General features: G+C 55.6%; 1 protein-coding gene across 1 annotated transcript in view; it reads right to left on the bottom strand.

The window, feature by feature from the left end:
• The window catches only part of MYO9B (myosin IXB), a 92689-nt gene extending 65063 nt beyond the window's left edge, over positions 1 to 27626 (bottom strand). The window contains 2 exon segments of the mRNA XM_079116629.1: positions 9742 to 10638; positions 27495 to 27626. Of these exon segments, the coding sequence (XP_078972755.1) occupies positions 9742 to 10581 (840 nt within the window). The 5' untranslated portion in view covers positions 10582 to 10638; positions 27495 to 27626.
• Between the last annotated feature and the right edge of the window lie 85 nt (positions 27627 to 27711).

The raw sequence follows: 27711 nt of genomic DNA, 5'->3' as shown, positions 1-27711 counted from the left end.
CAGATCGGGGAGACATAGATGGGCATGAAATAAAGGCTCCAGTCTGCCTTTCCCTGTCACTGGATGTCAAACAAAAACACATGGATCTCTCCTTGCTGGCTCAAGATGTCAGTGACTTCTGCTCCCAAGGCCCTGTCCCTATCCCGAGCCTTGTCTGATCTGCTCAGGAGATCCCAGGAGGCCTGTTTCTGGCCACGTGCCTCCCTCCCCACACTGGTTTCTCCTGGCAAACTCGCCTCCTCTCATGGTTGACAGGTGAGGGGAGGGCACATGCCCGCTGGCAGGTGTCTGAGTCCCTCCACCAGGTCACGTGACCAGATAACCTCTAAGGCAAGTGCGGGGTCATGGGGATCTTTGAGTTGCCAGTGCTCAATGCTGCCTTGGACACCCTTCAGCTTCCTGGACAGAGCTCCCCAAGCAGCCACCTTGCCCTACCCTGCAGACGTCTCAGCCTTGCCTCGGTCTCCCCAGGGACTCCTGCGACTGCTCTGGCTCAGCAAGGGGCTGGGCTGCTCCCAGGCCTCCCTTTCCTGCTTGGCTTTGATGCTTTCCCTTGGGGTGCCATGAGCAAAGGCTCCTGTCGCCTCCTGGGCCCGCTTGTCCCCACAGCTCCCTGAGGTGAGCCTTCCTCAGCTGGGGTCTCTCAGCAGGTTTGGCGGCACCTGCAGATGTATGATGTCCCAGTTGTGCCCAGGTGTTCACCAGTCCCCAGCCTGCTGCTGTGCAGCTCCAGCCCTGCGCTCACACACAACAGGCTGCTGGCGGGGACCTGGCTCTCCTCTATGAGGGTCAGCAGGATCATCTTCATGGAAACACCCCTGGCCCCATGATACTGCTCTGGCAGAGGACACTGAAGTGTGGATCGTGGCCTACCTGGGGCAGGGAGGGGCCTGGCCAAAGCAGAGCAATCAAGCACAGACCCAGCTGGCGAGCAGAGGAATCAATGTGGTCCAACCACGCCATGGACACTACTCGGCCTGGAAAAGAACTGAAGGCTACAGGGGAACGAACCTGGGAAACACGATGCAAAAGGACAGATAATGTACCATTCAGTTCACAGGAAGTGTTCAGAACAGGCAAATGCAGAGGCAGGAAGCAGCTGAGAGGCTGGGAGGTGTGGAGGGGGTCTCCTTCTGGGTGGTGAAGATGTTCTAGGCCCAGAGGATGCACACCAAGTTCATCGAGTGCCACTGTATTAGTCTGTTTTGTATAAGGACAGCAAAATGCCTCGGGTGGATGACTCCATAAAGTGAACAGGTCTGTTTGGCTACTGCCTGGAGGTTCAAGAGCATGATGTGCCCCGGCTCAGCTCTGGTGAGGGCCCACTGGCTGTGTGGCATCATGGCAGAAGTGCATGGTGAGAGAGCAGTCACACTGCCCAACCTGAAGCCAGGGAGGAGACCAGGGTCCCACACCTCCGCGACCCAGCAACTTCCCACTACTCCACCTCTTCAAGGTCCCACCATGTCCCAACACTGCCACACCGGGGACGAGGCTTCCAACACATGCACCTTCAAGGGCAAACTCAAACCATGTCCAAACCCTGGCAGCCACTGAATCCTGGGCCTCAAGGAGGTGGATGACACCTTGACAAAGCAGAGCTGCAACATGGGGGCTGGTCCACCGCAGCACCACACCTTGTCTGTCACCCTGGCGGCGTGCCGTCTGTGTGCCTTAGCTTCCCCAACCGAGAGGTGGGGATGGGCAGTGTGCCCACGTCAGGATACAGGAAGGAAGCAGAGATGATGTGGTCCTGTCTATGTCTGGCCCACAGACTCAGGGAGAGGGGCATGGCCTGAGATGATAATGACACTGTGGTTTGGGGAACCTGCCCAGATGGGCCCAGCCTGGTGCTATGGGTGTGGGTGGAGGGGTTGGGGGTGCTGGTGGAGTAGTGGGAAGTTGCTGAGTGGGGAGTCGCTCAAGGTTGGGCCTGTGAAATCTCCAAGGAGGCTAGGGCTCAGGGTCGGGCTGCGTGGCATCAACCCCAGTTAGTCTTGGGACAGGCTCATCTGGGCAGAGGCAGGTCTAGGCCCTTCCCTGGCCTGAGGCACCAGGTGGGTCTGGCCGAGTACTTCCTCTCTGTGTGGGGAGCAGCTTGTCACTGGCACCGTCCCTCAGCCTCCTCTCCCTGCATGGGCCAGGCCACTATGGCTAACTGGAGGCCTGGGCCCTGGTAGAGCAGCCCAGTGAGCAAGGATCGGCATTTCATTTCTGCTTTCCGATTAAGCCCCGCACTCGCCATGCAACACCAGGAGCACACGATTGCTCGGGAAAGAGAGGGCCCAGGCCTGGCCGTGGCGGGGACAGTGACGCAGCGAGTGCCTGCTGGGCCTCGCCAGTCTGCAGGGGAGGACAAGGCTGTTTTAGGGGCACCTCTGTGGGGAAGCCAGCAGGTGATGCCACAGGCTGCTTTATCTAGAACCATCAGGTTGGCAAGAGGTGCCCACAACTGGCAATGGACCCCAGGGTACACAAAGTACCCGAGGTGGCTCAGAGCCCTGCTGAGACAATGGTGCCATGCACACAGCCCGTTTCTGGAGGTGGGAAGGGCCTGCTGCCTCCCAGCTGGGTGAGGCCTTCGGCCCCGCTGCCCCATGTCCTGTGGATCAGCGGCAGCCAGTTGGCTGCAGCAGCGGCACGTCAGCTGATGCCCGGCTTCCCATCGCTCCCTTCCTGTTTTCTGGTCAGAACTGCACAGCGAGGAGGTTGGGGGCGGGCACCTGGTGATACCCTAACCTCAGAGCGACTCAACTTCTCCTTTCGGGGAGCTGAGAGAAAGCCCCGAATGCTGCAAGTGCGTGGCTCCCCGCCTTCCGCAGCCTGCGATGGGTGGAAGGAGAACCTCGTCAAAGACAGAGAGGCCGTGAGAGGAGCCAGCCAGGCAGGGTCGCGTTGGCACGGCTGCAGCTGCCTGTGGCATGTGGCATGTGGCCTGGAGAATCCCCAAAAAGACACTTCTAAGACCTGAACCCCAGAAGCCGTGACCGTGACCTTATGTGGAAACAAGTTTTTACAGATGTAATTAAGATAAGGGTCTAAAGATGAGGTCATCCATGATTTAGGGTGAACCCTAAACCCATGACGAGAAGAGGATGAGATTAGGGACACAGAGACCCACAGAGGGCAGGAGGCCACATGAAGATGGAGGCGGAGATCGGGTGACACATCTACAGGCCAAGGAACCCCAACGACTGCCAGAGCCACCAGAGGCCAGAGAGATAGGGGATGGATTCTCCCTCGGTCTCCAGGTGGAACCAACCCTGCCCACTTTGATTCTGGACTTTTGGTTTCAATGAGGATAAAAACTTCTCCTCCTGTTTGTGAGAGTTTCTGTGGAAGTCACTGACTGCTGCCCTGTGTTGACAGAGGCCACCAGGAACCTGCATGCCAGCTCAGTTTCCTCATCTGTAAGGAGGCGGCGGTGCCATGCGACTCGGAGATGGTGGTGGGCCAGGACCCAGAGCCTGACACCCAGCGGCCTCAGGACATGGCGAGTAATGAGCCCCCTACCAGAAAGTAATGGGGTCACTTCAGAGCGCCTGGGACTGCGGATGGCATCTATATGCTCAGCGCCTAAAGTTAATTGCGACTGGACCTCACGGGGTAGTTCTACGGTGGAAGTTCTCACGCAGGGGAGATTCTGTTCTCAGGGGACAGAGACTATGTCTGGGGACATTTTTGGTTGTCCCACCTGCTGGGGGGAGGTTCTACTGGTATCATCTGAACACAGCTCAATGCCCAAGAGGCCCCCACCTTGGAGAAAGACAGCCCCGCCAGACCCTGCTGAGAAACCGGCTCTCAGCAAAGCCAGGCCCGCTGCAGGCAGATGCCCAGGAAGCACGTTTGCCGCCACGACGTGGAGCTGGCTCAAGTTCATTCTGGAACCCGGTGTGGGCACCACCCTCGAGCAGCTTATGACTGCTGGCGAAAATTGGCCTCGCTGGCCCAAGCTGTTGAGGCCCCAAGGAGGCAGTCTGACGAGATCAGGCGTCTGACTCACGAAGGGTGACTAAGGGCCATCCACCACGTCTAGGACAGCTTGCCAGAATCCCTCAGGGCCACGGCAGGACAGGAGGTACAGGCAGGGAGGCAGGACCGGCATCAGGGCAGGAATCACAGGTCCCATGATGACAGTGGAGCTGGGGAGGCCCTCAGGGTCAGAGGCACAAAATGCCACAGCTTGTTACTTGAGGGGGGCTACTGAGGCTGACCTGTGTCCCCTGCTAACAGAGATGGAGTCCAAACTCTCAGTCCCAGAGCCTGAAAGTGTGACGTTATTTGGAAACAAGGTTTTATTAGTCTGTTTTCTTTTGCTATAACAAAACACCTGAGGCTAGGCACCTTATAAAGAACACAGCTCACTGGGCGCACAGTTTTAGAGGCTAAAAGTCCCAAGAATAGGGTGGCCCATCTGTCTGGTGAGAGCTCTCTGGCTGCGTCACAGCATGGCAGGGAAGTGGGAAAGAAACCAGCTGTGCTACGGTGTTGATCTGGAATGCCCCTGAAGGCCCACGTGCTGAAGGCCTGGTCCCCAGCGGGGGAGCTACGAGGGCTGATAGAATCTTTAGGAGGTGGTGCCTAGAGGGAAGTCTTCTGATCATATGGGGATGTGTCCTTGAAGGGACAGTGGACCCTGGTCTCTTCTTTTTTGCTTCCCGGCCATCATGAGGTGAGCAACTTCCTCTGCCACGATGTCCTTACTGCCTTACCACAGGCCCTAAGCCAACAGACTAATTCATCAGGGCTTGAAGCCTCCAAAACTGAGCCAAACCAAGCCTTTCCTCTTTTTATGCTGTTCTACTTCAGATAAGCTGAACCCCAAAAGCTGCATGCAGAGGGGCCAAGAATGCGGGGGTGGCCTCGCCCTATGACAACTCACTCCTAGAAGCCAGCAAGAATCCCTCCGCAGACAGCGTCCCGGGACCCGACACCTTGCCTGAGGCCCCATCGGCCTTTTTTTTTTTTTTTGGTATCAGGGAGTTGAACCCAGGGGTGCTTAACCACTGAGCCACATCCCCAGCCCTTTTTATTTTTCATTTTGAGACAGGGTCTAGTTAAGTTGCTGAGGCTGCCTTGAACTTGTAAGTCTCCTGCTTCAGCCTCCTGAGCCACTGCAAGCACCATGGTGCCTGGCTAGGCCCCACTCTTAAGGGTTCTACCACCTCAACACTCCTAGCATACTGGGGCCAAGCTCAGGAAACTCTGGAGGGTACACTCAAAGCACAGTGAAGGTCCCTGCAGATGCAACTGGTTAGGATGAGGTGACACTGGGTTAAGATGGGTCCTAAACCCAAAGAGTGGCATCCTGACTAAAGGACAGGTGCAGACAGACACCAGAATATCCCTGCCTACAGAGGCAAAGGCTGGAGCAACGCAGTCACAAGCCAAGGAGCCCTGGAGCCTCCAGAAGCTGGGGTGTGGGTGATTCTACCTATGGACTTCGGAGGGAGTGTGGCCCTGCAGACACCTTGATTCTGCACCTGTGGCCTCCAGAACCATAAGAGAACTCGTTCTGATCCGCAGCCCCCTGGTCTGAGGTATTACGTCATGGCAGCCAGAGGAAACGTGGCCATGTCCTGCATGGTCCTCAACAAAGAGAGAAACTGCTGCAGAGGCAGCAGGGTGCCAGGGAGGACGTGGACCCTGAACTCAGACCCAGGTGTCTGCTGCCCATCCATGTCCTGCTGAGACCCTGGGCAGGTGGCCTCACGTATTGAAGGCTTGGGCTCAGTGCGGCTGTGTTCATGGTGGGGCTTCTGGGAAGTGGTCAGATCAGGAGGGCCCTGGCTTCACCAGTGGATCAATCCACCGAGGGACTCTCAGCAGACGGAACTGCAGGAGGCGGCCCTAGAGGAAGGCACTGAGGCCAGCAGCGTGGCCGCCATGATGCTCCGCCCAGAGCACCGGAGCCAGCGGCTTGGACGAGACCCCGAGACTCAGCCGAAACAGCTTTCCTCTTTTCAGTGTTCTGTCACCGTAGCAGGGCTCAGGTGTTCCTGCTTGTGGGCTCCATGACAGTAAACGCCCCACCTGGCAGAAGCCTCGTGGGTCACTGCTGAGCCTGCCTCTCAAGCACGGCTTGACTTCTAACAGCCTACTTCATCCTGGACGTGGCTGCCAGGCACGGACGCCCTGGCCTGGCCCACCCTCGTGCCCTCCGTCTATCTGCAGGGAGGACGGTGGAGCCACCAGGGGCCTCCACCGAGTTCCAGAACTGGATGAAGTCGGGGTGCCTCGGGATCCGCAAGCAGGCCGTGTCCCGCCTCCATTCAGAACCCATGTCACCAGCGTCCTTCCCGTGGCTCGTGAGGCCCGGCTTGTCCCTCGCCTCCCGCTCTGCACCTCGCTCATCCGGTTCTAGTTTCCTCCTGATGCACACGGACTGGCCTCCCGGCTCTGTTCTGCCTGGGCCTCCTGCCTGGATAGCCACGGGGCTCACGCCGACTCCCTCCACGCCCAGGGCAGCTGCGGCTGCTTGTCTCCTGGACCCCATGCCTGGGCTGTCTGCTGTTCTTAGCGGCAGGCTGCCACGTGAGGCTGTCTGCCACCTGCCTGCACGCTGAGTGGCGGCTCCACGAGGGGACCTTGCACTGAGTGGCGGCTCCACGAGGAGCCTTGGTGAGGACGTGGCCCCCACGAGGCCGAGGCTGGACTGCAGCCTGGCACTGGCTCAAGCAGCAGGCCCCACTTGCCTGTGGGAGACCCAGGCAGCACCAAGCCGAGACCCTGGGGCCCCGTACACGCGTAACGATGGTTAGTCTGATTTATGAATGAGGCACGGCCGGAAATTGACAGCGATAAACCAGAGCGACGCAGGACGCACATGACCACCTCGTGAATGTGCTGACTCCTCAAGCACCTCACGCTACCCCCGCGGCCTCACAGAGCGAGCGCTACAGCTCTCTGGCACCTGAGCTGCCCGCAGGGCTGCCCTTGTGCTTCGGGGCTGTTCTTAAAGAGGGTTCCCTGAACACAAGCGCCGCGATGCGGCCACCAGATGACCAACAGGGGTACACGGCGGGACACGTAGGACAAGGGGACGCGAGTGCAGGGACGGGGCCCCACAGGAGACTGCCGCGCCACTCAGAAGAGTGCCACCAAAACACGCCAGCTGTCCACTTGGGCATTTTTCTACGTAAGATCTTCAGGTCGTGGCTGACTGCTGGTAACTGAGGCGTCGCCAAGTGAAACCCCAGGCGGGAGACCACGGCACCTGCGGGCAGTGGACGGTCTGGCTGGCAGACAACAGTTGAGGGCAGAGCACGACGGCGCAGTAGCACAGGTACCCGCTTTTAAGAGGTTTCTGCAGGGCTGGGTGGTGGCTCAGTGGTGCGGCACTTGCCTGGCCTGTGTGAGGCCCTGGGTTGGATCCTCAGTACCACGCGAAAATAAATAAATAAATAAATAAATAAATAAATAAATAAAGGCCCACTGGCCACTAAAAAAAACGTTTCTGCAGAACACAACCCGGAGGCTTCAGAGCACTTGCACAGGCGGAAACAGAAACAGGCTACACATCCTGGCAGGGAGCCAAGTCGTGTGACCCCAGCTAGTTCCATGCAATGGTTTCAGCGAGGAAGAGGAACTGAGACGTCTTCTTGCAGCGCAGCCTAGATACGGCTTGGGGGAGGGGCAAGAGGCCAGTGCTCCAGGGAGGACAGGACTGTCCCCCGCCCTCTCCCTCCAGGGAGAAATGATGGACCAACAATGACATGTCCATGAGCAGCTGTTCCCTGCTGTCCAAGGGACTTGCCCAGGACTCCCCCAAGGACACCGAAACCACAGGCGCTCCAGACCCTTCTATAAGACAGCATCCTATTTGCCCAGAACTGATAACATCCTCCTGCAGATGTCGAGTCCTCTCTAGACAACTTATGACACCTGACAAAATATGCATGATATTATGCTGTGCTGTTCAGGGAACCATGACAAGGATACAAGTCTGCCTGTTCCACACAGATCAATTCTTTCCCCCAAACATTTCTGATTCAGTTGGTTGAATCCATGGGTGTAGAACCTGCAGATACTATAATGAAATACTCAGCAGTAAGTTCTCGCTGGGCACGGTGGCGCACAGCTGTGATCCCAGCAACTCGGGAGGCTGAGGCAGGAGGCTCACACGTTGTAGTCCAGCCCTCAGCAACTTAGAGAGACCCTAAGCAACTTAGTGAGACCCTCTCTCTAAATAAAAAACAGGCTGGGATGTAGCAGAACACCCCTGGGTTAATTCCCCAACAAGAAAGAAAAAGAGGGGGGGGGGGGGGAAGAGAGGGAGGGAGGAAAGGAAAGAAAAAAGAAAAGAAAGAAAAGAAAAGAAAAAAGAATTCTCTTGCCACAAGTGCACAATAGTAAGTGAAAGAAGCCAGTCTGAAAAGGTTACACACTGTGACTCCAACTCTGTGACATTCTGGAAGAGGCAACAACGCAGGGACAGTGATCAGTGGGTGCCGAGGAGGGACGATCAGGGAGAGCCCAGCGGGTCTGCAGGGCAGTGAAGGTCCTGGCGTGGGCTCTGCACCCCGCCCTCCACCCTGTATGCTGAATCACACAATGGTGGCCGCATGGTTGGATGCATCTGTCCACATGCACAGAAACAACAGCCAGAATGAACTCCACTGTGAACCTGGGACTTCGGTTGACACCAATAAATACATGGACAATGGCTGACATCGATGGCCAGACACACCACTTAAAGACACAAATGACAGGGGAAGCTGGGGAGCCCATGGGAACGCTGTCATCTGCCCTCTATTTCTGGATTCTAAAAATAGCTACTGAAGAAACAGTAGAATCCAGGACCCCAAATTCAGGGTTGCAGACCCCCTGAGCCCACATGCCACCCCTGACCAGGTGATGGTGGCTGCGCTGTCTGGAGTCACATGGCTGCATTGAGGGGGTCACCATGTGGTCATTTCTGCCACCCGGCCTTCACCAGTGACCAGAAGGCTCAACCACAGTGATGTACGGATGGCTCCTCTGGGGTTTGGACAAAAGTGACACTGCACAGAGGACAGAGGGTGTGGGGGGCTAGGGTGGTTCTTCCTCTGCTGTCCCTGCAGAGAGGGCTGTCAAAGAACCCCCTCCCGACTGCCCTGTGGCAACACGCAACGCCCTCTACCCACTGGGGCTGCCGTGTACCTCGCTGGCTCCTGTCACCCTGCAGCCCTCCAGAAGTGCCCCGTGCGTGTTCTACGTGCTCTCCAGGACCTGCGCCGGCTGGCCGCCCTCTGGGTGCCCCACACTCCACTGTCCCGATTTTGGCCCTCCCAGGGCTGGCTGATTCCAAGAGTCAGGTGAGGACTCACCTGCAAACCAACTCCTGTGTGCTAACCACTGCTCCCCCGAGCCCAAAGCAGTCAGCTCTCCCCCTCCCTGCCCCAATCACAGGACCACTAGGAGCAGCCCGTGCCCAGAGCCTGCAATGATCCGGAGCCGAACTTCAGCCTACTTCTCCTGCCTCGCCAGCTCCTTCCACAAAAACTGGAACCAAGCCTGGTGCTTCCCCAGGTGGCCCTGCGTGATGTGCAGCTCCCACCACGTGGAAATGCTAACATACTGTCTCCTGACTCGGCTGGCCTGGGCCCACCTGAGTGGGGACGGATCTGCTTTTTGCAGTGCTGGAGGGGAGCTCAGGGCCTCGGGTATGCCAGGTCACTGCTCCACCACAGATCCCCACCCCACCCCAAACCCACATTTGAAAGGCAAGTGTCCCCTCCTGCCACCGGCCCCCACGCTCACCTCCAGCACGGGGCCGGCCCCCAGGATGGTCCTCTCCACGCCGCTGGCGTAGCCCTTCTGGCTGAGGGCGGTAAGGCAGTGGATCAGGAAGTTGGTGCTCTGGGTCTTGCCGGAGCCGCTCTCGCCCGAGATCACGATGCACTGGTTGACGCGCTTCCTCAGCATGGCGTAGTAGGCCACGTCGGCCAGCGCGAAGACATGGGGCTCCAGCTTGCCCAGCTGCTGGTTCTCGTACATCTTCACGTACTTGGGGTTGTAGATCGGGAGGAACTTGAAGGGGTTGATGGCCACCAGGATGCTCCCCGCGTACGTGTAGATCTTCTGCTGCAGGAAGCGGTGCTTGAGGTTCTTCAAGAGGTTGTCCTCGGTCAGCTCAGGGAGGTTGCACAGGTCATCAAAGTCCTCCTGCTGTCGCGGCAAGAGGCCACGCTCCACCAGGCGCCGGGCAGCGGTGGCCTGGGCCACCAGCTGCATGTGCACGTACTTGATGGTCCCGTCCGCATTGCGCTCCTGCAGCAGGAAGTAGTAGCCATCCTCCTGCGGGTGCTCGTCCTGCGCCCGCCGGGGCCACAGCAGCACGCGGTGCACCGGGGAGTCGTTGGCGTCCAGCACCCACTCCTCCCCGCCCGACTCCTTGACCTCCACCAGCACGTAGCACTTGGTGCCGTCCAGCTGCAGGCTGGCGATGGCGTCCCTGATGACATCGGACGTGGTGCTGTCCTTGGTGGCGGTCACGCGGCACGAGGCCTGGCTCTCGGTGGTGGACAGCTGTGGGTAGATGTGCAGGTGGTAGGCTGCCTGCTCCCGGCGGCCGGAGCTGCCCGCCTCGTGCACACTCATCCTGCCGGCCGCCTGGCTTCAGCATGCCTCCCAGGCTGGGGCGAGTGCGTCCTGGAGCTGAAAGGGAGGTCAAGGTCAGGCACAGTCAAAGCGGTGGGAAGAGGGATGTGGGACACTCACCAGCCTGGTGGCCAGAATCCCCCACCCCAACCCAGGCCCGGAGAGACCAGCTGTGGCCCCCTGGGTGGGAGTGGAAGCGTCTTTTTTTCCTTTTTCAGTGCTGGAGACGGAACCCAGGGCTGCATGCGTGTGAGGTAAAAGCTCTACCACTGTCCACACCCCCAGCCCCTCCACCTGACTCATGTGGCTCTTGTGAGTGACGTCACCAGACAACTCCAAGGCCAAATCCTCTGAATTTGCCCCATCCCAGCACTGGTTCCACCCTGCCCCAAGGTGAGTCTCCTGATCCCACAGTCCAAAGGCCATGACCATCTCTCCGCTAAGCCTTCGCTGCCCACATCCTTCCTGGCCTCCGCTCTCTAACAAAACCTCCCCCAGCAGCTGCCCAAGTGGATAAAGACTTGGCCCACGGGCCTGGCGACGTCACCACAACACCGGGCCAGAGTGTTGGGAAAGAGCAAGGCTGAACCTGTTTGGAAACTGGGGTCCCCGAAACCCAACCAAGGAAGGTGAGGTCAGGGCAAGCCGCTGAGAAGTGGCTTGAGCAACCAGCTCAGAACGCATTTGCTTCCAGAACCACAACTCCAGTCTAATGGAGAGAGGAACGTCAGACAGGCCCAGCCAGGGGCTGCCCTGCAGGACAACTGGCCAGTCCTCCCCAAGGCTGTCGAGGTCCAGAGCAACGAGAAAGGGCCTCCAGATTCTGAGTGCAGTGGGGTGCCTTAAAGGTATCCCCAACCAGAAAGGAGACACGAACGGACGGACTGGTGACACATGAGAGGTTCCAGGAGGCTGCCCACGGGACTGTACAGCCGTCATGAGAACCGTACTAAGGACAGCGCTCACACATGGGGAAGCCGAGGGAGGAGTCCCGGGAACTGCTGCAGTATGGATCCTTCTGGGTGTGTCCTCCAAAGGCTCCTGTGCCAGCAGCCTGGATCCCAGGGGAATACTTAGGGGTGGACCTTTAACAGGCGGGCCTTGCGGGAGATGATCCGGTCACGGGGAGGGGCTTAACAGCACTCTTATGAGGCCCTGGTTAGTCCCCCGAGAGGGGGTGGTTTCACAAAGAGCTGCTTTCCTGCAGGTGATCCCCGTGGCATGTGCTCCCAGGATGCCATTCGCCGCAAGGTTCTCACCCAAGGCCCCACAAGGGCTGATTTTGGACTTTGAGCCTCCAAAACTGAGAACTACAGTAAGTAACCTCTTTTCTTTATGAAGTACTTAGCTTCAAGTACTTTGTTACAGCAACAGAAAATAGATTCAGACAGGAACCTTCTATATTATTTTTGCGACTTTTCTATAAATCTCAAATTATTCCAAAAGAGAAAGTTCCCGCTCTCCTCTTCTGTGGCGTTGGGGGCGGAACTCAGAGCCTCATACACACTAAGAAAATGCTCTATGACTGAGCTGCACCCCAACTCTATAAAAGTTTATTTTAAAATCACATTTGCTTTTGTAAGTTGCTGGAAAAAGAAAATGCAGCGGATACTGGTGATAGCTCATCTGGCATCCCGGAGCAAAAGGCAAGTGTGGGTCATGTGTGTGCCAACAGAGATGGCTGAGGATGGGAGGACAAATCAGACGCTGGCTCAAAGCCAGCAGGAGAGGCTGGTATGCCAACAAACGCCCGGGCACACTGAGCCCCACAGGAATGACACAGGACCTCTCGGGGCCCAGTGGGTGTACCTTCTCCAAGAGGACAGGGGAGGAAGAGAATACATTCTGAAGTGGGGATGGAGGTGCAGCTGGCCCACTGCTTGACTTTATAAATAAAGTTTTATTGGAAGGCAGCCTGGCCATTCATCTACACACTGTCTGTGACTGACGTAGCCACCCTGGCAAGGTGGGGTAGGCACAGCAGAGACTTTAAGGCCCACAAAGTCTGCAATACTTGCTATGCGATCCTTTACAGAGAAGGTCTGCCAATCTCTGCCACAGCAGAAGCATGACTCAGCACCCGGGCCGTGGGGCAGGGCCGCCAGAGTCCTGCAGAAGTGTCGGGGTGGAGGAGGGGCAGGGCCAGGGGCCACGCATCACACAGTGATGGCAGCAGTCCAAACGGGGATGGGAAGCTGCAGTCGATAAGGGTGGAGGGTATTTATTTTGAAAATTTAGAAATATTAAATAACTATAGTGTCCTTCCCTAAGGTTAATTGATACACAATACATATATTTCGATATATGGATGCCTGGCATACACAGGGCTCTTGATTCCATCCCCAGCACTGAAAAAAAAAAAAAAAAAAAAAAATTCTGGATCAAGATACGTAACCTGGTCCTCAGTATCTTCAGGTTTCACATCTATAGATTCAATCAATAAGGGATTGAAAAGAGCTGGGGGAGAAAAATGTACTGAACACGTATGGCCTTTTTAATTCTTGTCATGTTCTCTGAACAATACAGGACAACAGGGATTTCCACAGCATTCACTCGGTATCAGGTGTAAGCCACCCAGGGGTGACTCGGTCCACAGGAGGGTGTGCGGGTTTTACGAGCAGGACTGCACCATTTCACAGAGGGCTTCAGCATCGTGGGACCAAAAGCCAGCCCTCTGCAGACACCAAATGGCAACTGTACTTTCAGCTGTACATCCCAATTCCTTACCTGATATGTGAGTGCACGTGACGCTTTCACACCAGGGCACAGCCGTGACAGTGTCCCGCACTCCACCACAGGCAGAGGGATCCTAAGGTCTACTGTCCCTCTGCCCTGGCACTGGATTTCTAATCACTTCACCAGCTGGCAGATCGCCTGAGGGGGTGCTTCTTCCTGCACGTGTGAGCACCTCCCAGGGGCCACTCTTTCATGAGGACGCAGGTGGACGGGCACAAGCATTGCTGCCTCTCGACTTGGAGAGTCCCGTCAACCCTCAGAGAGACCAGCGTGAAACGAGGCAGCTCATCCACTTTGGAATCCACTTTGGAGATTTCTTTAAGTGCTAAACACACTCCTCGCATGTGACATAGCAACTCCACCTCAGGATTAAAGTTAGAGAAATAAGGTGGACGCCCAAACAGAGAACGGCACGCACACTCACACCTTCCAGAGCCCCAGACTGGAAACGAGTGCAATGTCCATCAACCAGTGATGGGGCAGATGGGCCGCGCGGCACAGCAGGGCACCGTGATGAGGAGGGACAGCCGGTGGTACAGAGCAAACAGAAGCACCACTGGGTGAAGGAAGTCGGAACAAAACCCAGCACGGATGTACCTACCAATTCTGCTCCTAGGTCTTGATCCAAAGAATTGAAAACAGACAAATTCTCATGTGTGAATGTCCTCCAGCACAATTCACAACACCTGAAAGATGGAAACTACCAGCTGTTCATGACTAGGTGAATGGGTGAGCAAGGCATGGTCTGTCCACGCATGAGAATATTATTCAGCCATGAAAAGGGATGAAGCACTGGCACAGAATACATACAACATGGATAAACCTTGAAAACACAATGTCGAGAGCGAAGCCAGACAGGAAGGACCAGTGTGTGATCCCACTGATTCAAAATGCCCAGAACAGGCAAACTCACGGAGTCAGGAAAAGACTAGTAGTTGCCAGGGGATGGGGAGGGGAGTAGGGAGTGACGGCTAATAGGGACAGGGTCTCCTGGGGTGATACAGGTGCTCTGGAACTACATAGAGATGGTGGCTTTGCAATGCTATGAGCTTATTAATGCTGCTGGGCTGTGAAGGGAGGTGAATTTTGTTATGTGATTTCACCTCAATCAAATGTAAGAGTCTGGGCTGTAAAATTCCATGTATATACAATTCCACAAAATTAAAATGAATCCATAGAGACAACAGCTGCTTGGTGGTACTTGGGGGTGGGGAGGGATGACGAAGAGCCAGGGGGACTTCGTGGGTGAAGGAGGTGTCACAGTTGGGGCGTGCAGGGGACCGTGGTCCTCACACATGCTGCACTGTGGCCAGCTACTCTCAGGAGCTGTGGTTTATTGGGTAACGATCACACCTTCATGAAACTGCTTTCAAAATGACGAGGATCACGAAAGGACCCACTTCCCCAGGAACTACTGTTTTCCAAATGTTCCCCCCTTGAGCCCAGGGACTGAGTTCTCTGGGCACCATAGCAAGGAAAGAGCCGGAAATCTGTGGGTGCATCGGGGGTTCAGAGGTGCCACGGAGCCCTGCTCTCCCGGCAGTCCCAGGACATCTTAAGAGCCGTCACAGGATGTTCCCATGTAGTGCCACAGGGTCATGGAAGGTGGACAGTGACTTATGCACTTCCAAGTCAGTTGAGAAAACCCAGAGATACAATCATAGTTACAGACCTTAAACAGACACGGAAACACACGTGTGCACATGCGCGTACACACACACACACACACGCACACCCAAAGCTACAGTCATTCGCCATGTGGGGACGTTTCAGTCGACGGCTGACTGCAAATGTGATGGTGGCCCCTTAAGACTACGCTGCCACCCTCTGCTTCCTGGTGCCGAGTCCGGAGCTGCCTTCCTCCTCCACACCTTTCGCCTTGGGGTTCTGCCTCACTCGGGTCCAGAGCAATGGAGCCAGCCATCTGTGCACCGAGACTCTGAACCTGAGAGACGACATGTATCCACCAGTGTTAAAAATTGGCTGGCCTCTCTGGGGCTTTCTGAGGCCGTCTCCTTCCATGGGTGACGCATGACGAGGAGACCCCGAGTCGCAGCTCCAACTGGAGTTCACCACATGAACAGAGCCCGTCCAGGTGCGGAGTTTCCTTTGGGCCCCAGTCGGAGGCCTGAGGGTGGAGCAGTACAAGACGCAGGAAAGCCCTGCTCAGTGAGCAGGGACACCCTGAGCGGTCACGAAGGAAAGCGCCCACCAAGCTGCCAGCAGTGCATTTATGCTTTTGCTTTCCTGAAAACAAACACTAACCTGGTGATCAGTCGTGATGGGAAAAAAAGTAGATGTCACTGCCTCGTGACGCTGAAGCTGAGTTTGTGTAAGTGTGCTCCGTCATGCTTGCAACACGACTTTCTCAATGCATGTCTGTCAAGTGACACGCGACTACACTTTGTGCACCAATACAGACGAGTGCATGCACATGCTCTCTTGTATTAACACACTCACATTCACGAACACACATGGGCATACACGTGCAGACTTGTGCATGCAAGTACAAACAGGAACATACACGCCCATGTGCACATGGGTGCACAAACATGCACTTTCACAGAGACACCTACATGAATGCCACACAGGACACACACGTGCCTGCACCCCAGTGTACCTCCACCCTCAGGCTCACAGGCACAGAGCCAGGCTGCAACTGGGACAGGAGGTGTTTGGGCCATGGGGGTGCAGCCCTCAGAGATGGATCGATCCTCATGAGGGAATGGGCAGCCACCTTGGGGAGACCTTCAGCCTCTTCCCTCTCTTCCGTGGGTATCTACTTGCTCTGCCTGATCTTGGACTTCCCTGCCTCCAGAACTAGGGACCCAAATTAACCTCTTTTCTTCATAAATTACCCAGTCTAAGGTACTTTGTTATAACAACAGAAAAAGGACTAAAGCAGTGTGTCGTTTCACCTATAGTGCTGGGCCGATCCCCTCAACCTAGGCCAAAACACATCCTTGTGGCCCTGATCCATTCTGCAAAACTGACTTCCGGACAGGCCTGGCCAAGCCTTACGTCCCTCTAGAGCAGCGCAGGACAGTCACCATCTCACAGCATCCTCAACAGCACTGGATATTAATATTTTTCTCAATCTGTGGTCATCAGTGAACACACGAGAGTATCTCATCACTCATCATCACTTTGACTGTCAGGTTAGGTTTCTGAAATTTACACACACCAAGCAATTATAGTTCTTGCTCGTAAACTGCTCAGGTCTATGGTGTCATTTTTTCTAATGATCTTGCTCTATAAAAGTTCTTCCTATAGGAAGAATCTTAATGCTTTGTCATTTGGTACGAAATGAATCCATACTTTTGCCTACGGGTTTTTTTTTGCAGAGCTGGGGCTGGAACCCGTGGCTCTACGCCTGCCGGGCAAATGCTTACACTGAGCCACACCCCAGCCCTGCTTAGGGTAATTTTTAATACAAATACAGACGTGCTCTTCAACTCTTGATGTCTCAGTAAAACTGTCCCAAGTTGCAAAAGCCTTCAGTACAGCTCGCTCACCGGACAGCGCTGGCACGCACCCAGAGTGGGCACCATCTGAACTGAGCCCACTTCGTGATGCAGCGCCGACCGCCTCACGGCGTGCGATGGAAACTGAAGCAGAAGGGCTGCTGTGGCCCGGCCTGGGGACACGGAGACTCGCTCTGCAGGCTCAGTTCCTATGGAACACATGTGACTTCCGTGCCATCATAAAGCCAAAACTCCTGAGCTTGACCCCACTGAGCAGGGCCGCCTGCGCTCCGTTTTCGGGTGGGCAGGGTGTGTGCCATCTATTTACGACGTGCACTGCACGATCCTGCCCCAGATCTGACAAGACACTGAACAAGGCTTCTGCCTGCGACCCTCTTCCCCTGGATTCATTCTTTTTAACTTACTCTTATTTAACTTGGTCCATTTACGAGTTCTGCTGTATATCACTAGTGTCCTGTGGCTGCTGCAATGAAGAGCCATTAGCGGGGAGGCTTAAACAACAGACTGCTCCCCGCCCTGTTCTGAAGCTGCAAGGCTGGGGCAGGATCGGGCTTCGGGTGGCTCTGGTGTCCTCTGGCCTGCACACACATCCCTCCAGTCTCTGCCTCCACCTCCCCACGCCCTCTTCTCTTCGTGTAAAGACACCACTTACTGGACTTAAGATGAGCTCATCTTGAGATCTTTAACACATCACATCTGCACAGGCTACTTCCAAACAAGGTCACATTCTGAGGTTCGGGCGTGGGTTTGAGTTGCGGGGTGGGCACTATTCCACCCAGTCTGGTGTGGAAGGTGAAGAAGGGATCTAAGTGATTGTCTTCCTGCAGCGAAGCAACTACTGTAACGCCTTTCATTCAAGACTCCTCCCCTCCCCACTGGAGCCCTGTTTCTTAAATAGTAAACAGTTACTTTTCATATGAGGCGGCCCTGGGGCTGCTGAGGCTTGGGAGACGCCACACTGTTTTGTTTATCACAGCTTCCGGGAATGTTCTTAAATAACGGCAACCTTCTCAAAGGGCTCTGGCTATTTTGGGCTTTGGTCACTAGGTCTCAATGGAGCCTGGGTCCTGGAAGCTAATCATGCTGTGGCTTGAGATCCTGATGGCATCTGATGTGAAACCTATAATCTGAGAATCCCCCACTGTGCCCAGAATGCCAGGAAGCAGGCTATGGACCACAGAACCTGGGACTGGGGTCCTTGTGGGGGACAGACTGGCCAAGAGGCAATCATGGGCTGTAGCCAGGTGTTGGAGGCAGCAGGTCCTGAAAAGCTGTGTTCTTTCTTAATCTGAATGTGTCACCACATACTTCAAAGTCAACATGCCCTCTTACCCCAACCACCTGCTATCCCAAGTACATACAATGTGAACAAGAAACAAAATTTGGCTGGACACAATGTACCACACCTGTGACCCCAGCTACTCAGGAGGCTGAAGCAAAAGGATCACAGGTTTGAGGCCAGCCTGGTCAACTCAGCAAGATCCTATCTCAAAAATAAAATATAAAAAGGGCCTGCAGTATAGCTCAGTGATAGAGCACCCCAGGGTCGATCCCTAGTACTGCAAATAAATAAGTAAATACATAAATAAACATAAAAAAGCAAAACACCCCCCACCAAGCTGCCAGGATCAGTCAGTGACAGACCTGTGTGAGAACAATCCCCTGATCCTGTCACCACAAGGAAATCAAGCAGAGGGATTATAAAGAACCCTGCCCAGACCGTCTGGCAGAAATGAAAACGAAATGCCCACCAATGGATGGATTGGCAGAGGGAGTGCGGTCCAGCTGCCCTGTGGAATACTACTCAGTCAGAAAAGGAATGAAGTGCTATCCCTGATCAGAGGGGGCGCGAACCTCCAACGCAACCCTGAGGGAAAGAAGTCCGACACGACAGGCCACAGAGCCTACGGGTCATTTACATGAAATGTCCAGAACAGACAAATCTACAGAGAGCAGATGCTTGGCCATCCTGGGCTGGGCATGGGGAAGGGGAGTAGCTGTTGGGGGATGACAATGTTCTAGAACTAGACAGAGGTGTGGTGGCACAATGCTGTGAATCTGCTGGTGTCACTAGTGCAAATTTTATGCTACATGCATTTTACCACAATAAACAGGAACAATCCTTTTAAAAACCTGAGGCGTGGAAGGTAAAAGGCTCCGCAACAGTGCAGGTACACATCTGTGCTCTGACGAGAAACACCTACCTTCTCCTCCTGTGGGGAGGAGTCGGGAGGAAAGGGGAGGTGACCACAAATGAGACCCTGGGGGCCGGGGAGAGTGGACCAAAGGCGAGGCTCGAATGTGAAAAGCAGGATTCTGACCATCGCTTTGGCGAGCATGTTGGAATTCACTGGGGAAGTCGAGATGGGGCCTCCAGAAAGTGTAGTGGAGCTGCTTCGTTTATATAAGGCCATAATTTGAAGCCACATGTTTATGGGATGAAATCATTCTCAAGCTGCAAGGAGAAGGCCAACACGCGGCGGAACCGTGCAAGGAGCCGGGCAGGAGCAGCACGTTTCCACTTTCCGTGTTCGTTTCCTGGAGCCTGCTACGCTCTTTTTTTTTTTTTTTTTTCCTTAAGAAGAAACAATCCAATGGAGCTCTGGGGAAGATGGATGTGCTGAGTGACCCAGACACCCACTGTTTGTCACCGGCAGCACAGCAGGGCTGGAGGACCTCTCTGAACTGACCTGGCCCTGGGTTCTCCACCTCAAACCTGAATGTAAGATGGCCCACTCAGGCGAGTTGGCAGGAAGTGGGTTCTTAGGAGAAAGCCCCTACCTTGGCCTCGGAGGAACGACTAGGTGCGGGTGACAGGAGGGCGGGGAGAAGAGCTCTCTGGGCATTTCTGAAGTGGGGCTGGCTCCAGAAATCCAACCTAAGGTTGGCCAGGCTCAGGCTGAGGTCTGACACGGGAGGTCTATGGAAATGGGAGGTGTGACTGGCAGCCGGGGGCCCTGTCTCAGGATGCAGCTCGGCCGCAGGGGTGGGACAGGACAGGGATCTGCAACTCCCTGGGGAGCAGCTGGCTACGCTGACAGTGTCAGAGGGCAGAGTCGTAGAGAGAGGGCTGTGGTGCTTGATAGTGTCCCCAGAATTCATGCGCACTCAGAACCTCGGAATGCGACCTTATCGGAAATAGGGTCTTTGTAGAAATCATGAGTTTGAGATGAGGTTGTGGTGGGTTATGGTGGCCCTGGGCCCTCAGGAGAGATACAGATGTACAGAGAGACGACATGTAAAGACAGAGCTGGGAGGACCCAGCCACAAGCCAAGGTATGTGCAGAGCCCCTCCAACTGGAAGAGGTTGGTGGGATCCTCCCTGGAGCCTCCAGAGGGAACACAGCCCTGCGGACACCTGATCTGAGACTTCTGGCCTCCGGACGAGGTGACAATCAATTCCTGCTTTCTAAGACACCTGGTTAATGGCACCTGTTACAGCTGCCCCAGGACACTCATCCAGCGCCAGCAGAGAAGACACTCCATGCTCCCCGGGAAGCCATGCCCAGGGAGGTGACGCGTGCCCTTTGCCAAAGTTTTTCGACTGCTACCAGCCCGCCAAGCCCAGGCTGGTTCCGAGTGCAGGAGAAAGCAAGAGTGTGGACGTGAGGCCAACCAGGAAGCAGAAAGCACCCCGATGTTACTGAGCACGCTGGAAAGGAGAAATCCAGCATGTTGTCCCCAGGAGACACTTTTGGTTATCACCCCTAGAGAGAGGCTGCCACTGGTGCCTGGTGGGGGGCCAGGGCTGCTGCTCGACATCCTGCAGCGCACAGCACCCCCCACCAGCCCAGCAGAGAACCACCTGGCCCGTCGTGGGTGCTGAGCACGAGGCCCTAAGGGCAGGGCGGTCATTCTGCCCCAGAGGCAGGGAACGCTCAGAGCAGAGCAGGCGGCAGCAGGGGCCTGCGCCACTCAAAGCTGCCAGACGCGCTGAAGCCTGCGGAAAGGCGGGGAAAGGGCAGTGAGGGGCAGGGTTGGCTGGGGCTGGCCTGAGAATAAGGAGCCCAGTGTGGCCAGCGCTGCCAAGGCCAGAGGTGGGAGGGAGGGTGGGCGGGGCCAAGGTGGGGAAGGCCGCCTCCCACAGGGCCCCAGAAACCGGGAAGGAGTCTCCATTACCCAGGTCCATGGGGATGCCCTAGGGGACTGAGGCAGGAAGCACCAGGACCTGAGTGACATTATTAGGACACCACCTGATGGCTGCGTGGCACATGGACTATGAGGGGCCTGGGTCAAAGTGGGGTCCCATGCAGTGGCTCCTGCAGGTGCTCAGAGGCAGGGGCCAGGCCCATGAGGAGCAGGTGGGCTCGGGGTACAGTGGAAGGCGGAGCTGCAGGGCTCTGAGGGCGGCCAGGCTCTGGGTCCTTCCTGGGTGTCCCGTGAGCCCGAAAGTGAAGATGTGGAAAGAAGGCTCCCGGGAAAGCAGGTCTGAACCGGCAGAGGAGGGCCCCTGGTGACCCCGTCTTCAACTCACACAGCTCCCTGTCATCATGGTCCAAGTGACAAGCCACCTGGAGAGCAACAACACAAAAAGTGCTGCTCGAAACCACATGTGGGCAGTGTACACAATCTAGGCTTGGCCAGTCCCCAGGGGACTGGTAAGCAGCGCGAGCCCCACTCTGCTTTCCCCTCTGGTCCTGAACGCAGGCTGCTCCACCACTGAGCCTTTTTATATTTTATTTTGAGATAAAGTCTCACCAAGTTGCTGAAGGTCTTGCAAAATTGGCCCAGGTTGGCCTTGAACTTGTGATCCTCCTGCCTCAGCCTCCTGAGCAGCTAGAGAACCTGCATGTGCCAGGGTGCGCAGCTGGAGGCATTTTTAATTGTCACCACAGGGCCGTCCGGGCTGGGATGGTACTCATCACATTGCCACACACAGGATGGTCCCAGCAGAAAAGCAATCCACCCCCAAATATCATCAAGGCCTAGGCTCAGAAGTCCCACTTTAAACCAAAAGCTCACCTGCACACTTGGGATCCTCCTCAGGGGCTCACAGGTACGGACACCCTGGCCTGGTCTGACCCCAGGCTTTGGCTGCAGGGCGGTTATAGTGAGGGAGTGAGAGGAAGCTGGCCTTGTGCTCCAGCTCCCAGGACAACTGTCCCCTGCCCACCCCACCTCTTCTCTTCCTGCCCAACCAGGAGGCAGACTCCGGAAAGACCACCAGGGGAATGGACGGGTTCCCTGCTGTCCTCTCACTCGGGTTCTTGCACCTGTCCCTGATAAACAGCACCTCTACGTGGCAGCGGAAGACCCTGGTGATCTTTGCAAGCAGCGGTCAGGGAACCCAGGGCACTTGCCCCCGCATGAGTTAAACAGCCCTGAGAATCAAACTCCCGAAGGTCACATCTTGGTCCCTTGGCTTCACGGGCCCTGGAATGGCTGGAGGAGGTGCTGCCTCATGGAGAGGCTCTGCCCAACAAGCAGGTAGACCCGTGTCGATGCCCTGGGCAGTGATGTGCCGCTGTGACTTCCCGGGCACCCCCTCCAAGGCGCAGTCCACCTCGCGGCTCGCAGAGCAGGTTCTCGGGTCTCCCTCTTCCTCCAGAACAAGCCTGCAGCCCAGGCTCGGGCCCCTGTCACAGGTCGCCTGCTGCTGGGCACCTTCACAGTTCTTGCCAGACTACTAATGGGACTTCTGTGGGCGTGACTCCTGGCTGCCCAGACGAAGGCTATTTCTGCTCCCCTCAGCGACCCTGAGGCCGGCTTTGAGTCTGCTTCCCAATTCAACACTTCCCTTTTGCTGAAGGATTTTAAGGCCTTCCAGAAGCCTTTTTTGTCCAATCACTTGGGGCAGCAGTTGATCCCGAGGCCATTTTAGCCCATCAATGGAGCTGCCTTCAGATGCCCCTCCCTGTGACCATGGCAATACCGAGAACAGAGACCCCCCACCCCATGCCATTCGTCAATGTCATCTGGATCACCTGCAAAGCACATGTAGTCTGTAAGCTCAGCCCTACAACCATCCCTTGCAAAAATCCCTAAAGATCCACTCCTTCCCGGGCGGGGTCCCTGCCTCTCAGTCACCTTCCAATGTATGATTATAAGATCTGGAAAATTCCCTAACAGGGAGCTTCCAAAGTTGACGTGGCCAACCAACCTGCCCACCCCTAAAAGTGTTTGTTGAAATGAGTGAGACTAAACAGGATGAACGTACTCTATCTGCTGTGACTATTTCCCCAAATTCTTTTACTATCTAAAAAATGAAGTTTGCCCCTTACCCAAGATCATGGAATTGTGTACCCCCCCAAATATTCATAGGCTTAAATCCTAGATCCTGGTACTTTAGGAGGTTGACTCTATTTGGATGTAGGGTCTCTGCAGTGATGACTCAGTTAAAATGAAGTCCTATGGTGGACCTTCACCATGTGACTGTGTCCTCAGGATGCTGGGCCACAGGGACAAGCACAGAGGAAGGTAGCATGAAAACGGGGAGAAGCCAACAAGAGAGGCTGGGCACAGACGCTCACAGTCCTCAGAAGCAATCAACCTGCAACGCCTTGATCTTGGACCTGTGGCTTTCAGGACCATGAGACAATACATTTCTGTTAAAGCCACCTGGTGGTCTGTGGTGCTTTGTTAGGGCAGCCCTGGCAAAGCCGTACCCACAACCAGCACGGAGTACCCACGGCCGGGCTCCCTCTCTCGTACACATGAGCCGTGAACTTGGGCAGAGCTGGGATATACACAGATGAGTCAGACAAGGAGAGCTTATTCATCACCCCGACGAACCCACAGGCCGAACCCCTGAATCACTACTTTATTATCATCAGGCTTGGGCTCAGAAAGTCTTGACTAGGAAATGAGTTGCAACCCAAACTCATCGGCTGCATTTTTTTAAACATGCCTAATCTCAGAGGCTCTTCCCAGCCAAAAGGCATCCTGAGAAGGGCCGGGGCTCCTCTGAGCCCGCCCCCAGTGGTGGTGGGCTGGTGCAGAGACAGGGCCCTTTGTTCTGCACGCCGGACGATGAGGAGGGTAGAAGAGAAGGGCCTGTCTTGCTCTGCAGGGAGGCCACGCCTGGGCTGGCTGAATGGCGGGCCGAGCAGGGGCTGCCTGGCACAGTTGGGCTGGGGATGCTGGACACACAAGGGCTGATGGTGGGGCGCCAGGGCAGCACCCAGAAGGGAGCGTCAGAATGACACCAGTCGGCTGTCTCTCCCCCCCGACTCAAGGAGGATGGAGCAGCAATGTCACGGTCAGTGCCAGGGGTTTGCGGGGGCAGGGGTTAGAGGATGGGGCCATGAGGGATGCACGCAACAAGAACAAAAATTAAACAGTGTATGCCTGGGAACAGATGGGCGTCGGGAGGCATGCGGGAGGAGATAAGGTGGCTTACAAAAGCCGCGTCTATGGGGCCACTTGCAAAGTAGCTTTTGAGAAGAAACCCTAGTATCTCTAATCTCGGAAGAAAAGTCACAGTTCGTTCCCAGATGAGGACGGTGCCTCCAGAAATCCAGGTCAGTGGTGACACAAAGAAGAGCAAGACAATGGCCTGCAGTGTCCCTGCCAGTCCCTCCTCAGCTGCCCATTCTGGGGGTGCATCCCTATCTCCCCTGCGTCTGTTCCTGACAGCTCCTCCTTTTGGTTAGAACTACTCTCTCCAGATAAAGAATTGACTGGACAGCAGAATTTAGTGCCACCACCCCACTTCCACCCCTTCTCCCACTGCCACCCCAGGAAGCAGTGTGGCAAGACTGGGACAAACACCAAAGACCCCACTGAGGCCACAGTGGGCCCTGGACAGAAACAGATTTTAGTAGCGAGCATCAGTTCTCCCCTTGGGGCTATTTTGCGTTTCTCCAGGGAACACGTGGACCATTTGCAGAGATTTGGGGTTGTCACAACCCATGGGAAAATGAATGCCATTGGCATCTAACAAGTCGAGGCCAGGGAGGCCACATTCATCCTACAGCACACCAGGCACTCCCCGCGGCAAAGAACAATCCAATCCCAAGGGTCAACGACAGCACGGTCAAGAAATTCTGCTCTAGAGATTAGGCCTTCAGCGATTGAAGGTTACTTATGATCCTTTACATTCTAGGACAACTGCCCAGAGAGCCATCTCTCAAGTCATCACCTACCTGGGCCTGTTTTAGGAAAGTAGGACCACAGACCCTTCTGCTGGTGATTGGCAGAAGAAGAGTACAGGGACCAATAAAAGAATCTGTCACAGCAGGTGCTCAAAAAGGGCACAGCTTCAAAGGAGCCTGCCTATGCAAGTCTTCTTCCTCGCTTGGTTTAACACTCCTACGCATCTTTCCAAGTTTGGCATGGGGCCAGTCACCTCTTCCGAGGAAACTTGCTGGAATCCCCCTTATCCCAACACTTACACTGGTCATCCCTGATTCTGCCCCCAGGATAGACTGTAACCCCTCTGTCACTATATAGACCATCTGATCTGAACTCCACTCTATGTGGAAGACACTAAATGTCCCTCTTCCAGCAAATGAGGGCTCAACTCTGTCCTTGGGTGCCAGTCAAGTACTTGGCACAACCAACTCTGGGCCTAACACACACAACCTGGGAGAGATGAGCAAAGGGAAGCTGCAAGTTAGTGAGTCCCTACTAGGGAAAGAAAATAGATCCCATAGACAAAAGAAAGGGGAGATTCCCAAGTCCCCACCTGATTCACAGTCACCAGGTTGGACTTGAGGGAGGGTCTTGCCCAGGGATTTCCAACTAAATGGTTGGGTCCAAAACTCTGGGAACAGGTGCACTATGCAAAAACACACTGATTTTCTACTTGAAAGACAAGGGCTGGGATGTGGCTCAATGGTGGAGTGCTCATCCAGCACACGAGGCCTAGGTTTGACCCCCAGCACTGCATAAACAAACAATGAAAAAAGCAGTTAAAAAATCATTTGTGGACATAAAAGAGCAGAGTGGGAAGCTGAACAAAGGTAGGATCACTGTCAAGAGTGTTTGAGAGATGGGGGCTGCATAAAATCTGAGGGAGGGTGTGGACAGGAGACACCAAAGTTAATAACAGGGGCTGGGTTTTGAAAAAATGCTGATGGAGGCCCATCCATTCATTTGGCAGGTGAAGAAACAGGCAAAGAGATTTGCCTGAGGCAGACCCATAACAGTGCTTCCTCCGCAGACCCTACTGGGCCATGCTCTTCCTGGGGCAGGGAGAAGGCAAGGGTATGGCCATGGGGTGGGGGGATTCCAGCCCTGTTCACTGGGGTGTCTTGGTCAGAGAAAGCCACAGTCACTGTCTGCAGGAGGCAAGACTGTGGGCTGTAATTGTGCATCCTGAGGCAAGCAAGGCTGAAAGCCTTTTTTCCCTTAAGGCTAGAACATTCTGGAATGGGTGGTTATTTAAGGCTTTCTTTATATTCAAACTACCCAGATGCATCTCTTAAATCTCTTGACCCCCTTCTGTTAGATCACAGATAATGCCAATCAGAACCACAAAGCTGGAGGCCCTTGCCAGAGCAGACAGAGACAGGCCCAGGACACAACTTTCCAGTTGCCCAGGTCACCTCCAGCGGCTTCTGGACTCCTTGGGGAGACTCCAAGATCAGAAAATGCCCCTGGGACTCTCAGGCCGCAATCTAAAAGTCTCCACCAGCTCCCAACCAACCAAAGAGGCAGGGAGAGACCTTCTCTTAAAGAGCCTTGGCCTACAGGGCACCCAGGAAAGAAGGGGAGGTGTGTGGCTACTGTGCCTCTACCCCTGAGCCTCCAGGGGAAAGATATCCTGTATGTCGTTTTTACCCACTTAAGTCCAAGGACGCAGCTTTGAAGAGGTGCCGATAGCCTTGCATAAAAGCATCTTTACGTCTGAAACACACTTTGGGTCCCCAAGGTGTCTTCTTTGCTCTCAGGGACCCCAGAATCTGGCCAGTCCTGTCTTTAGAAGCAAGTGGTGTAGTTTCCAAGATTGGGAGATAGACCCAGAGGGTGCTGGGACTCCCTTCCAGATCACCCAGCTGCTGGGTGTGAAGTCAGGAAGGGGATGAATCAAGAGGGGAAGCAGGGGGAGGGGCAAACCTTCAGGGGCTGAACCCCAACATCTACACGGTACTAGTCTAGCCCTTTCCTTCTCTCCCCTCTTCTCCCTAGGCCCCCCCTCGACCTACCCTGCGTTCTTGTTGGGGCTTCTCTCCTTTTTTCTTCCTATACAGTCCCCACTTCTTTTCCCTTCTCAATTGCCAGCCCACCGCATCAGTGGGTTCACAGTTACTGAGCGCCTACTGGGTGCCAGGCGCCGCAGTCTCAGACACCCTTCCTCTAGCGCTTGGATCGCGAGAAGCCCCCAGGACCGCCTGTACCCATTCCCCCCGACCGCACCCCAGCTGTTCCCCCACCGGCCTTGCCCCCTCGCCCAGTCTGGGCCTCTCAACTCCGCCTCCTTGTCTTCCCCCGCTCCCAGCCCCGTTTCCTGCGACCCCCCCAATTACCAGTTAAGCCACGTCCTCTTCGAAGAAGCTACTCAAAGCCACAACTCACCCCCCCACACGCCCACAAGCTGCCTCACCAGCTCCATCCCTATCAACTTTTTCCTTCTTGGTCTCGCTTCCACCCATCCCCTCAACCTCTCCACGACCCCCAGGCTCGTTCCCGCCCCCTCGACCCCTGCCGTCGCGTCCCTCCTTAGCCTTCAACTCCGTCCCTTTTCTCGGCGGCTGCCCCCAGTGCACTCTCCGAACTTGAGCACCCAACCCACAGCCGCCTGGAACTCACCTGGGCCTCGGCTGCCGCGCGCCGCCGGTCCCGGGCCGGGTCTCCGCCCGGACACCCGCCAGCCCGCCAGCCGCTTCTCCAGCCGCTCCGCCCCGCCGCGCCCGCCGCTCCCCCGCGCGCTCCTACTTCCGGGTTCCGGAGGGGCGGGGGCGGGGCGTGACGCCAGCGCGCCACGGGGGCGGGGCGCCTAGAGGTCACGCCCCTTCCTACAGCCTCG

This window comes from Sciurus vulgaris (genome assembly GCF_902686455.1).
Source record: "Sciurus vulgaris genome assembly, chromosome: 16".
Taxonomy (NCBI): domain Eukaryota; kingdom Metazoa; phylum Chordata; class Mammalia; order Rodentia; family Sciuridae; genus Sciurus; species Sciurus vulgaris.
Note: the sequence above shows the minus strand (reverse complement) of the source record. Positions and strands in the feature narration are given on the sequence as shown.